The sequence below is a fragment of the Ranitomeya imitator genome, chromosome 5 (assembly GCF_032444005.1).
Source record: "Ranitomeya imitator isolate aRanImi1 chromosome 5, aRanImi1.pri, whole genome shotgun sequence".
NCBI lineage: Eukaryota > Metazoa > Chordata > Amphibia > Anura > Dendrobatidae > Ranitomeya > Ranitomeya imitator.
Window position 1 is genome coordinate 711,824,588 of NC_091286.1, and position 12,928 is coordinate 711,837,515.

The following is a 12,928-nucleotide window of genomic DNA, read 5'->3' on the forward strand; positions in this document are numbered from 1 at the left end:
TTAGATCGCCCCTCAGTCGTCTTTTTTCTAGACTAAATAATCCTAATTTCGCTAATCTATCTGGGTATTGTAGTTCTCCCATCCCCTTTATTAATTTTGTTGCCCTCCTTTGTACTCTCTCTAGTTCCATTATATCCTTCCTGAGCACCGGTGCCCAAAACTGGACACAGTACTCCATGTGCGGTCTAACTAGGGATTTGTACAGAGGCAGTATAATGCTCTCATCATGTGTATCCAGACCTCTTTTAATGCACCCCATGATCCTGTTTGCCTTGGCAGCTGCTGCCTGGCACTGGCTGCTCCAGGTAAGTTTATCATTAACTAGGATCCCCAAGTCCTTCTCCCTGTCAGATTTACCCAGTGGTTTCCCATTCAGTGTGTAATGGTGATATTGATTCCTTCTTCCCATGTGTATAACCTTACATTTATCATTGTTAAACCTCATCTGCCACCTTTCAGCCTGTGTAGCCACCTAGCTTATGTGCATTTGACTAGCCACCTGCTGTGAGGAAGAATGGCTATTCCTTCCCTAGTGGTGTGGACAAAGCTTAATTACATTATAGCTCAGGGCTGCAAGTATTGGGGGAAGGAGACAGGTTAGTTACATACACCCCATGACATTGCAAAATGTACAGTAAATACAACAAAAGAGAAGTCGCATCATGACATATTATACAAAATACAGGACAGGGAAAAAAGTACAGATCATGACACGGATCATGCAGCTTTATATGAAAATCCCTATTTATTATAATTGCCAGACCTGTAATAACGAGCACTTTTCACCTATTGTGTCCCCCCATTTCCTTGTAGATTGTAAGCTTGAGAGCAGGGACCTCACCCCTAATGTCACTGTTTAAATTGTCTTAATTTGTACCGAATTTACTGTCTGTACATGTCCCCGCTAATTGTAAAGTGCTGCGGAATATGTTGGCGCTATATAAATAAAAATTATTATTATTATTATTATTAATTATATATTTAACAAAAAAGTGTGAAACAACTGAAATTATGTCTTATATTCTAGGTTCTTCAAAGTAGCCACCTTTTGCTTTGACTGCTTTGCACACTCTCACACTCTTGCACACTCATGAAAATACAAAAAAATCTTTAAATGAGCGTACACCACAGATTGTACTCTATATTTCTTTCTAGTGCATCATGAATCATGGTGTGTGTTTAAAGGGGCCACTGAGACTCTTTTGCCCGGGGTCCAAGATAACATGGAGCCTGTCCTGCCTTTTGATATCCCAAACTACGTGTTTGATGCCCCTAAATTCAGCCTAAAATGAACAGAACCCTCCAGCAATCCCTCTCCTGGATCTGGCATCCTCAACCAGGAGAATCCAACTCCAGCATCGGTAACAAAGTAATGTCTCCTCCTAACCTCTTCATGTAATTCTTATTGACAAGGATAATGTGTTCCTCCCATACAGTCCTGATATAAATATCATATAGTCCTGACCTTCCGGGCCCTCAAGAAGATCTGTACATCTAATGTTCAGCCGTGTACATTGATCTTACAAATCAATCACTTTGTCGGCCTACAGAAAACTAAATTCCTTTAGCAGAGAAGAAACTTGGTCTTAAAGTGAAGAGATTCCTCACCAGCATCAACCCCCTTCATGCTCTTTACTATTGTTAATAGATCTGATTGATCGACCCCCAGTGATGAACCTGGAGAAGACTTTATGGGGAAGCAACACCCATTGTTAGTATAGGGAATTAAATATCTTTCAGAGGGTTTCCCGTTATTCTCTGAGAAGTTACCAGGTTTTGTTCCCGTTCTTCCTCGGCTTCTATATCCAAGATGGATTCCATAGAAGAGTCTCCTGTATCAGTGTCTCCTGTATCTTTCTATCTTCACCCCTCACGGCTGTATCCAGCACACTGCTGACAGAGCGGCCCGGACAGCACCACCACCAACCACTGCAGCAGCTTTGTGTTGACTCTCGATCTCCAACTACCAGGGTCCTCGGACCTCCCAAACAGCAGGGAGTAATCCAGGTAGTCAGTGCCACATGAGCTCTCCTGCTGAGATGGACGGGCAGCTGCAGAGACCACACATAATATATCATGTTCTTATGTTTCCTTATGTGTAATATTCATCAGCATCTCTCCTTATATAGGATTACACCATAGAGAAGACATTAGGTGACTGTGTGACTCCCATCATCCATCTCCATGTATCCAGAAGAAGGAGCAGGAGTGAGAGCCCCATCACAGAAGCCCCACACTCCCCGATGTCTGAGAAGAAGGTCCTAGATCTCACCAACGAGATCACAGAGCTGCTGACTGGAGAGGTGACTGCTGGGAAATTATACAGTTTACACTGGAGGATTCTGGGTGATGAGAGGAGACTGCTGGGTGATTATACAGTATACACTGGAGGATTCTGGGTGATGAGAGGAGACTGCTGGGAGATTATACAGTATACAGTGGAGGATTCTGAGTGATGAGAGGAGACTGCTGGGAGATAATGCAGTGTACACTGGAGGATTCTGGGTGATGAGAGGAGACTGCTGGGAGATTATACAGTATACAGTGGAGGATTCTGGGTGATGAGGAGACTGCGGGGAGATTATACAGTGTACACTGGAGGATTCTGGGTGATGAGAGGAGACTGCTGGGAGATTATACAGTATACACTGGAGGATTATGGGTGATGAGCAGAGAGGAGACTGCTGGGAGATTATACAGTATACACTGGAGGATTCTGGGTGATGAGAGGAGACTGCTGGGAGATTATATAGTATACACTAAAGGATTCTGGGTGATGAGAGGAGACTGCTGGGAGATTATACAATACCAGATTGTGGCCCGATTCTAACGCATCGGGTATTCTAGAATATGCATGTCCTCGTAGTATATGGACAATGATGATTCTAGAATTCGCGGCAGACTGTGCCCGTCGCTGATTGGTTGAGGCAACCTTTATGACATCATCGTCGCCATGGCAACCATTATGACATCTACGTCGATACTGTGCCCGTTGCTGATTGGTCGAGGCCGCCAGGGATGTCTACGTCCTTTATGACATCATCGTCGCTGTGCCCGTTGCTGATTGGTCGAGGTCTGGCGGCCTCGACCAAACAGAGACGCGGGATATCTACGTCCTTTGACATCATCGTCGCTGTGCGGTCGCTGATTGGTCGAGGCCGCCAGGCCTATTCTAACGCATCGGGTATTCTAGAATATGCATGTCCCCGTAGTATATGGACAATGATGATTCCAGAATTCGCGGCAGACTGTGCCCGTCGCTGATTGGTCGAGGCAACCTTTATGACATCATCGTCGCCATGGCAACCATTATGACATCTTTCTGTGCCCGTCGCTGAATCAGAAACGTGGGATTTCTACGTCCTTTATGACATCATCGTCGCTGTGCCCGTTGCTGATTGGTCGAGGCCGCCAGGCCTCGACCAATCAGAGACGCAGGATTTCCAGGACAGACAGACAGAAAAACCCTTAGACAATTATATATATAGATACACTGGAGGACTCTGGGTGATGAGAGGAGACTGCTGGGAGATTATACAGTGTACACTGGAGGATTCTGGGTGATGAGAGGAGAGGAGACTGCTGGGAGATTATACAGTGTACACTGTAGGATTCTGGGTGATGAGAGGAGACTGCTGGGAGATTATACAGTATACACTGGAGGACTCTGGGTGATGAGAGGAGACTGCTGGGAGATTATACAGTGTACACTGGAGGATTCTGGGTGATGAGAGGAGAGGAGACTGCTGGGAGATTATACAGTATACACTGGAGGATTCTGGGTGATGAGAGGAGACTGCTGGGAGATTATACAGTATACACTGGAGGATTCTGGGTGATGAGAGGAGACTGCTGGGAAATTATACAGTACTAGATTGTGGCCCGATTCTAATGCATCGGGTATTCTAGAATATGCATGTCCCCGTAGTATATGGACCATGATGATTCCAGAATTCGCGGCAGACTGTGCACGTCGCTGATTGATCGAGGCGACCTTTATGACGTCATCGTCGCCATGGCAACCATTATGACATCTACGTTGATACTGTGCCCGTCGCTGAATCAGAAACGTGAGATGTCTACGTCCTTTATGACATCATCGTCGCTGTGCCCATTGCTGATTGGTCGAGGCCCGGCGGCCTCGACCAATCAGCATCGTCGCTGTGCCCGTTGCTGATTGGTCGAGGCCTGGCGGCCTTGACCAATCAGAGACGCGGGATGTCTACGTCCTTTATGACATCATCGTCGATGTGCCCATTGCTGATTGGTCGAGGCCTGGCGGCCTCGACCAATCAGAGACGCGGGATTTCTACGTCGATGCTGTGCCGGTCTCTGATTGGTCGCGGGATGTCTACGTCCTTTATGACATCATCGTCGCTGTGCCCGTTGCTGATTGGTCGAGGCCGCCAGGCCTGTCAGGAGGACTGATCAATATTGAAGTGTCAGGAGGACTGATCAATATAGAAGTGTCAGGAGGACTGATCAATATAGAAGTGTCAGGAGGACTGATCAATATAGAATGTCAGGAGGACTGATCAATATAGAAGTGTCAGGAGGACTGATCAATATAGAGGTGTCAGGAGGACTGATCAATATAGAAGTGTCAGGAGGACTGATCAATATAGAAGTGTCAGGAGGACTGATCAATATAGAAGTGTCAGGAGGACTGATCAATATAGAAGTGTCAGGAGGACTGATCAATATAGAAGTGTCAGGAGGACTGATCAATATAGAAGTGTCAGGAGGACTGATCAATATAGAAGTGTCAGGAGGACTGATCAATATTGAAGTGTCAGGAGGACTGATCAATATAGAAGTGTCAATCAGACTGGCGGCCTCGACCAATCAGAGAGCCGGGATTTCCAGGACAGACAGACAGACGGAAAAACCCTTAGACAATTATATATATAGATACACTGGAGGATTCTGGGTGATGAGAGGAGACTGCTGGGAGATTATACAGTATACACTGGAGGATTCTGGGTGATGGGAGGAGACTGCTGGGAGATTATACAGTGTACACTGGAGGATTCTGGGTGATGAGAGGAGACTGCTGGGAGATTATACAGTATACACTGGAGGATTCTGGGTGATGAGAGGAGACTGCTGGGAGATTATACAGTACTAGATTGTGGCCCGATTCTAACGCATCGGGTATTCTAGAATATGCATGTCCCCGTAGTATATGGACAATTATGATTCCAGAATTCGCGGCAGACTGTGCCCGTCGCTGATTGGTCGAGGCAACCTTTATGACATCATCGTCGCCATGGCAACCATTATGACATCTACGTCGATACTGTGCCCGTCGCTGATTGGTCGAGGCGAATTCGCGGCAGACTGTGCCCGTCGCCGATTGGTCGAGGCAACCTTTATGACATCATCGTCGCCATGCTGTGTCGGTCGCTGATTGGTCGAGGCCTGGCGGCCTCGACCAATCAGAGACGCGGGATTTCCAGGACAGACAGACAGAAAGACAGACAGACAGACAGACGGAAAAACCCTTAGACAATTATATATATAGATACACTGGAGGATTCTGGGTGATGGGAGGAGACTGCTGGGAGATTATACAGTATGCACTGGAGGATTCTGGGTGATGAGAGGAGACTGCTGGGAGATTATACAGTGTACACTGGAGGATTCTGGGTGATGAGAGGAGACTGCTGGGAGATTATACAGTATACACTGGAGGATTCTGGGTGATGAGAGGAGACTGCTGGGAGATTATACAGTATACACTGGAGGATTCTGGGTGATGAGAGGAGATTGCTGGGAGATTATACAGTATACACTGGAGGATTCTGGGTGATGAGAGGAGACTGCTGGGAGATTATACAGTGTACACTGGAGGATTCTGGGTGATGAGAGGAGACTGCTGGGAGATTATACAGTATACACTGTAGGATTCTGGGTGATGAGAGGAGACTGCTGGGAGATTATACAGTATACACTGGAGGATTCTGGGTGATGAGTGGAGACTGCTGGGAGATTATACAGTATACACTGGAGGATTCTGGGTGATGAGAGGAGACTGCTGGGAGATTATACAGTGTACACTGGAGGATTCTGGGTGATGAGAGGAGACTGCTGGGAGATTGTACAGTGTACACTGGAGGATTCTGGGTGATGAGAGGAGACTGCTGGGAGATTATACAGTGTACACTGGAGGATTCTGGGTGATGAGGAGACTCCTGGGAGATTATACAGTATACACTGGAGGATTCTGGGTGATGAGAGGAGACTGCTGGGAGATTATACAGTATACACTGGAGGATTCTGGGTGATGAGAGGAGACTGCTGGGAGATTATACAGTATACACTGGAGGATTCTGGGTGATGAGGAGACTGCTGGGAGATTATACAGTATACACTGGAGGATTCTGGGTGATGAGAGGAGACTGCTGGGAGATTATACAGTATACACTGGAGGATTCTGGGTGATGAGAGGAGACTGCTGGGAGATTATACAGTATACACTGTAGGATTCTGGGTGATGAGAAGAGGCTGCTGGGAGATTATACAGAATACACTGGAGGATTCTGGGTGATGAGAGGAGACTGCTGGGAGATTATGCAGTATACACTGGAGGATTCTGGGTGATGAGAGGAGGCTGCTGGGAAATTATGCAGTATACACTGAAGGATTCTGGGTGATGAGAGGAAAGGAGACTGCTGGGAGATCATACAGTAATACACTGAGGATTCTGGGTGATATTGGTATACAGTTAGGTACAGAATTATTTGGGCAGTTACACAAGTTTTGGCATTTTAGGTGTTTACCAAAACATAATCAAGATTCTCAGCTTTATCTTGAAGGGCTTCACATCCTAATTGCAGGAAGGGTTCAGGTATTACAGCTCTTTAATATGTAGTTCTCTCTTTTTCAAGGGACCAAAAGTAATTGGACAGTAATCTCAAAATCTTTTTCATGGGCTGCATAGGCTTTTTCCCTGTTAGTTAATCATCAGTTAATCAGGTAAATAAGAGCTGATTCCAGGTATGGTATTTGCATTTGGAAGTGGTTGCTGTGAGCCCACTACATGCAGTCAAAGCAGGGCTGTGGAGTCAGAGTCGTGGAGTCGGAGTCGAAGTTAGTTTTGGTTGGTGGAGTCGGTAGAAATGTACTGACTCCGACTCCAGCTTTAAAACAAAAAATGTATTAATGTTTCATAATTGAACTTTCATATGAATTTTATAAATGTTACTCAAATATATATGTTCTATCAAACTATGAACAACCGTGATAAGCAGTTCTGCTGGAGATAGAGACATTTCTTCTTGTGTGTCACTGTTCTCCACTGCCCTTATCTAATCTTATACTTGGTTAACCTCATACTGCCCCAACCCCCTACTTACAATGTATGAAACTGAAAGTGAAAATGTGTTGCAAAATCTTAGTAGTAAAGCTCCTCCTCTAGACTAGATGTTTACTAGGTGTGTGTCTTCCAAGCATCTCGCAGCTGCTATTCAGAAGAGGAAGACTGTAAGAAGTATTATCCTTTCAACAAACTTTGCATCAGTTAACTGTGAGGACATGAGGAATAACAGTATTACTGACCACTATATCAGTTGTACGACCTGGCAATAATTTTGTACAATTGTTTTTAGGAAAAACAATTGTCATTTGGATAGTGAATGCAGAATTAAAAACCTGAGAATGTCAAAGATGCGTCACATTAAATCAGCTGTATTTGAACATTTCACCATCACTCAAGATACAAAACATTATGTCTGTCAGTGTATGACACATGATCCAGACGAAAACAAATGCTGTGAAGCCAAGATCAGTGCATATTCAGGCAAAGATAAAAAATGCTCCTACCAGAGCTTCTAATCTAAAGAGACATTTACAGCGCTTTCATCCAGAAGTACTGAAAGCAGTGGATGAGAAAGACTGCATCCAAACCAATCAACAAGTGCCCAGCTCTTCCAGCCAAACAAAGAAGCAGAGAACTTTGCAGCCATCAGTTGCAAGATATTTTGTCAGTGACAAAGTTACTGTGACAATGACAGTAGATACATTTAAAAAACAGATCATAGAGCTTGTTGTAAAGGATAGTGTGCCTATTTCATAGTAACATAGTAACATAGTTAGTAAGGCCGAAAAAAGACATTTGTCCATCCAGTTCAGCCTATATTCCATCATAATAAATCCCCAGATCTACCTCCTTCTACAGAACCTAATAATTGTATGATACAATATTGTTCTGCTCCAGGAAGACATCCAGGCCTCTCTTGAACCCCTCGACTGAGTTCGCCATCACCACCTCCTCAGGCAAGCAATTCCAGATTCTCACTGCCCTAACAGTAAAGAATCCTCTTCTATGTTGGTGGAAAAACCTTCTCTCCTCCAGACGCAAAGAATGCCCCCTTGTGCCCGTCACCTTCCTTGGTATAAACAGATTCTCAGCGAGATATTTGTATTGTCCCCTTATATACTTATACATGGTTATTAGATCGCCCCTCAGTCGTCTTTTTTCTAGACTAAATAATCCTAATTTCGCTAATCTATCTGGGTATTGTAGTTCTCCCATCCCCTTTATTAATTTTGTTGCCCTCCTTTGTACTCTCTCTAGTTCCATTATATCCTTCCTGAGCACCGGTGCCCAAAACTGGACACAGTACTCCATGTGCGGTCTAACTAGGGATTTGTACAGAGGCAGTATAATGCTCTCATCATGTGTATCCAGACCTCTTTAATGCAAAATTTCATTATTTTAACGACCAGCTTTTATGTGTCTGAATGGGGAAATGGCCCGCAAGCTTGATGTTTCTCTGGAGAGAGAGAGTATTAGAAACTTAGTAATCGAAGAAGCTTTTAAACAAAAGGAAGAACTTAAAAAAACTTTGTTTCTTAAAATGGATGCCTGCACACGTCACAGAGTGAACTATTTTGCCATCAATGTCCGATTTGTTTGTGACAAAAATGAAATAGTTACCAAGACATTGGCAGTAAAAGACACCAAAGCTCATCACACCAGTGAGTTTCTCCAGGTCTTGGTGGAAAAGGTTCTGCAAGACTATGAACTTAAAAAAGAGCAAGTTCTTTCTGTCGTAACTGACAATGCTTCAAATATGATAAGTACTATTAAGCTAATGAATGAGAGTAATGATGGTGACCAGCAGCTAGAAAAACATTCTGGGTCCACAGACACAGAAATGTTTGAAATAGAGGAACAAAGTATTGTAACTGAGGAGCAAACTGAAGCTGCTTCAGATGAACAGCAGCATGATAGTTTAGATGATCTTGTTGGAACTGTGTCCATACGTTCTTTCATTCATCACATGCGCTGTGTTGTGCATACGCTACAGCTGGCTATAAGAGACAGTCTGCAAGAAGGACATGCTGCGGCCCTGATTGGCAAGGTGACAAAATTGGCTACTGTTGCCAAAATCCTAAAGTTGACCAAATTTTGAAGAGACGTGCTGGAAAAGGGGCAATTATTGATCAAGCCACACAATGGGGCAGTACTTACTTAATGATTCAGTGCTTGGTTGAACTGAAAACCTTTCTTGTAGACATGGATAACACTCAACTGACGCTAAATGAAAGTCAGTGGAATCAGGTGACTGAGCTGGAAAAATTGCTAGAGCACCCATTTACCGTGACTAAAAAATGACAAGCAGAGGACTTAACTCCAGGTATTTTCTTAAAGGAGCGGAAGAACCTGATTTTTCGCCTGTCCCAAAGAGGAGGTTTAATTGCAAGTAGCATTGCTACATCATCGGATTCTTCTAGATGATCAACAGCTAACTAAAGGAAAAGAAGCTCTGTTTGAAATAGCAGTAAAGATGAAAGGGTTGCAGAACAGTCAGGAGGAACAAGAAGAATTTGGTCGTCCTGCCACATCTTCACCCTCATCAACTGATGAAGAATTTAATTTCGAAAAATATTTGGATCACAAGGACCGTGCAAATCGTTCCCTCATAGAAGAGTCATCCCCATCAAAGAACACAGCCAGTACATTTTAGCAGAATTTTTCATGTGCACTAAAAGAAATTGAGAAATTTGACCGCTCATCAAAAATAACAGTGCAACAAGCGATTCCTCTGTATCCTGACATTGTCAGAGATGTTGCCCGAGTGGTTACTGCTTTGCCACCAACCCAAGTTAGTGTAGAGAGGTCGTTCTCTGCTCTCAAAATAATTAGATCAGATTTGAGGGCATCCATGAAGGAGGATCTGACAGAGGCAATACTTTTTCTGAGGACAAATTTATAGATTTCTTCTTATTAACTGCATAACAGTGTTTATTGCATATTTACTTACAAGAGTTTAGAAAAGTTTTTAAAAGTTATTTGCTGTATTCTAATTGGATTCTAATAATATATTTTTTGCTCTAAGTGGTCTGATTACTTATATGATGGTGAGAAGCTGAATAAGCACGATGGTAATATTTTACAACAGTAAATTTATTGTTACAAATTGGCCATTTATGAAGGAGGCAGAGTCGGAACCTGATAAAATCCAGGAGTCGGAGTCGCAACTGTGGCTTACCGACTCCACAGCCCTGGGTCAAAGTAGCTCTCAATGGAAGAGAAACAGACTATTATTACCGTAGGTTGAAAAAAGGAGAATTCCAAAGAGAAAGAGAGAGCAAAAATGTTAGGAGCTGCCAAATCAACAGTTTGGCATATTCTGCAAAAAAAAAGAGAGCAATGATGAGTTTGGGAAGTCAAAAAGGGCTGGATATTCATGGAAGACAACAGTGGAAAGAAAGCAGCGGACACAAAATATGAGATCAAAAGGACAAAAATAAATAAATAGAAAATAAAAAAATATATGAAGTAATAAATAATAAATATCACCACAAAATTTTGTGTTAATGTCCCAGTGAAAAAATATATATACAATATGTATAAAAGACCGCTACTTAGAAGATGAATGGCAGACCATTCGGTGATTTGGAACAAAAGAAAAATCCCTAAGTATGGAAATAAACTAGTATATAGAAAAATAAATAAAATAAAGTAATTACTGATAAAGACCAAAACAATATAATAACAAACAAGTGAAATATAATAAAATGCTTTTATTATAAATAAATATATATATATATACTGGGCAAAGAATGGCAACAGCTGAAGTGTGCCTGTAACTGGAGGAAAAAGTATACAAAACAAAATATACAGCAAAATAGCAATAATAAAACAGGAAGCAAAAAGAGGAGGCAAGGTACGTGTAAGAAACAGCTAATACAAAATATATGAATATATAAGGGACAATTATCATAAAATAGGAATCCACAGAAAATGCGTAAAAAAATGATTGTAAAAGTACTCAGTTATGCTGCAAAATGTGAAAAAAGTACTATATATATATTGTAAGACTCATGCTGGTGTGGTAGATGGAGGCAGGTATATCTCACCCAGGTGTTTGTCCTATGTGAATTAGGCCACTCAGTATCTTCAGGGTGCTAATGGGTTAATGATTGCAGGAATAAAAGATGACCAGCTGGGTGTTTCCAGTGTCTGCCTGGGGCACACAGATTGCCTGCCTGTGTGAGACAAACGTGAGTGAAGAGCTCTGCTCAAGATCTGTGTGATGTTAGCTGGGTGGGAGAAGCCCCCCCAGTTGTTGAGATAGCAACGTATTTGTTTAGTTAGTGCCGGACAGGCTAGGGTTTATTTTTATGTTTTGTTTTGTTCATGTTGCTTTCACGTTAATAAATCTGACCTGAGGTCAGCCTGCTCAGAAACCTGCTGTACGCCTCAGATTCAATGCACAAACCACGTGTCCTTTGACCCCAGCAAAGGCGATCCCGGAGTGTTTTGTCACATTGTGGTGGAGAATGCGGGCATACCGTGGCACAGGCGACAGCATGGAAGACGTGGTGAAAGCCTTAGTACAGTCCACTGCCGTACAGTAGCAGGCCACTGCCGCACAGCACGAAGCTAATCGCTTGATGGCCGCACAGCTGAAGGAGTTACTGGACATGACGGTTGCAGACCGCCAACTTCTCCAACAGGTGGCGCAGCGCCTGGTGAGCATGCCTGACGCTGACCCGGAAGCAGAGTCCAGAAGGATCCATGTGAGTCGATACTGGCAAAAGCTGACTGCAGAAGATGACGTCGAGGCATATCTGACAACTTTTGAGCGGACGGCATTGAGAGAGAAGTGGCCGAAGGCACGATGGGCCGATTTGATTGCCCCGTTTCTCTCCGGCGAGGCCCAAAAAGCTTACCATGATTTGGACCCGGAGGTCGCTCAGGACTTTGAGAAGCTGAAAGCTGAGATCCTGGCCCGGCTGGGTGTGACGACGGCTGTCCGTGCACAGAGGGTACATCAGTGGACATACCAGCAAGATAAACCAGCGCGGTCTCAGATGTTCGACCTGATCTACTTGACAAAGAAATGGCTGCAACCCGAGGTACTGACAATACCCGAAATAATCCAGCGGGTTGTCCTGGACAAGTACCTGAGAGTACTACCCCCAGCGCTGAAAAGGTGGGTAAGCCAAGGAAATCCCACGACAGCGGATCAACTTGTGGAGTTGGTCGAGCGTTATTCCGTGGCAGAAGGACTTCCCGACGACACCGCCAAACCCCGGACTGTGCCTCCTCCTCGTGGAACCGGTAAGACTGTTCCAGGGACCACGGGTGAAGGAAAATCGCTTAAAACTGTGGGGGAGGAGTCCGGGACTGCTCGCACTCCGAGACCAAGAGTATTGGACGGTGGTCTCAGTAGGGGACCTGTTAGGTGTTTCCGCTGCCATGAGAAGGGTCATGTTTCTGCGAACTGTCCTGTTACCGCTGAACCCATGCAGTGCGACGTTATAGACTCTAGAAAACGCATGTCTTTGGTTACACAGCTAGTGAGTGTGAATGCGGGTCAAAATGATACAGTGAAACACCTGTGTGAATTATCTGTTGATGGGAAAAATGTTGTGGCATTACTAGACTCTGGAAGTGTGGTGACTCTGGTGA

General features: G+C 44.0%; 1 protein-coding gene across 1 annotated transcript in view; it reads left to right on the forward strand.

Annotated features, from left to right (window-relative positions):
* The window catches only part of LOC138637973 (zinc finger protein 91-like), a 207,656-nt gene that overhangs the window by 81,725 nt on the left and 113,003 nt on the right, over positions 1-12,928 (forward strand). Inside the window, exon 4 of the mRNA XM_069726895.1 lies at positions 2,130-2,303. Coding sequence (XP_069582996.1) covers positions 2,130-2,303 — 174 coding nt within the window. The remainder of the gene's footprint in view (positions 1-2,129; positions 2,304-12,928) is intronic.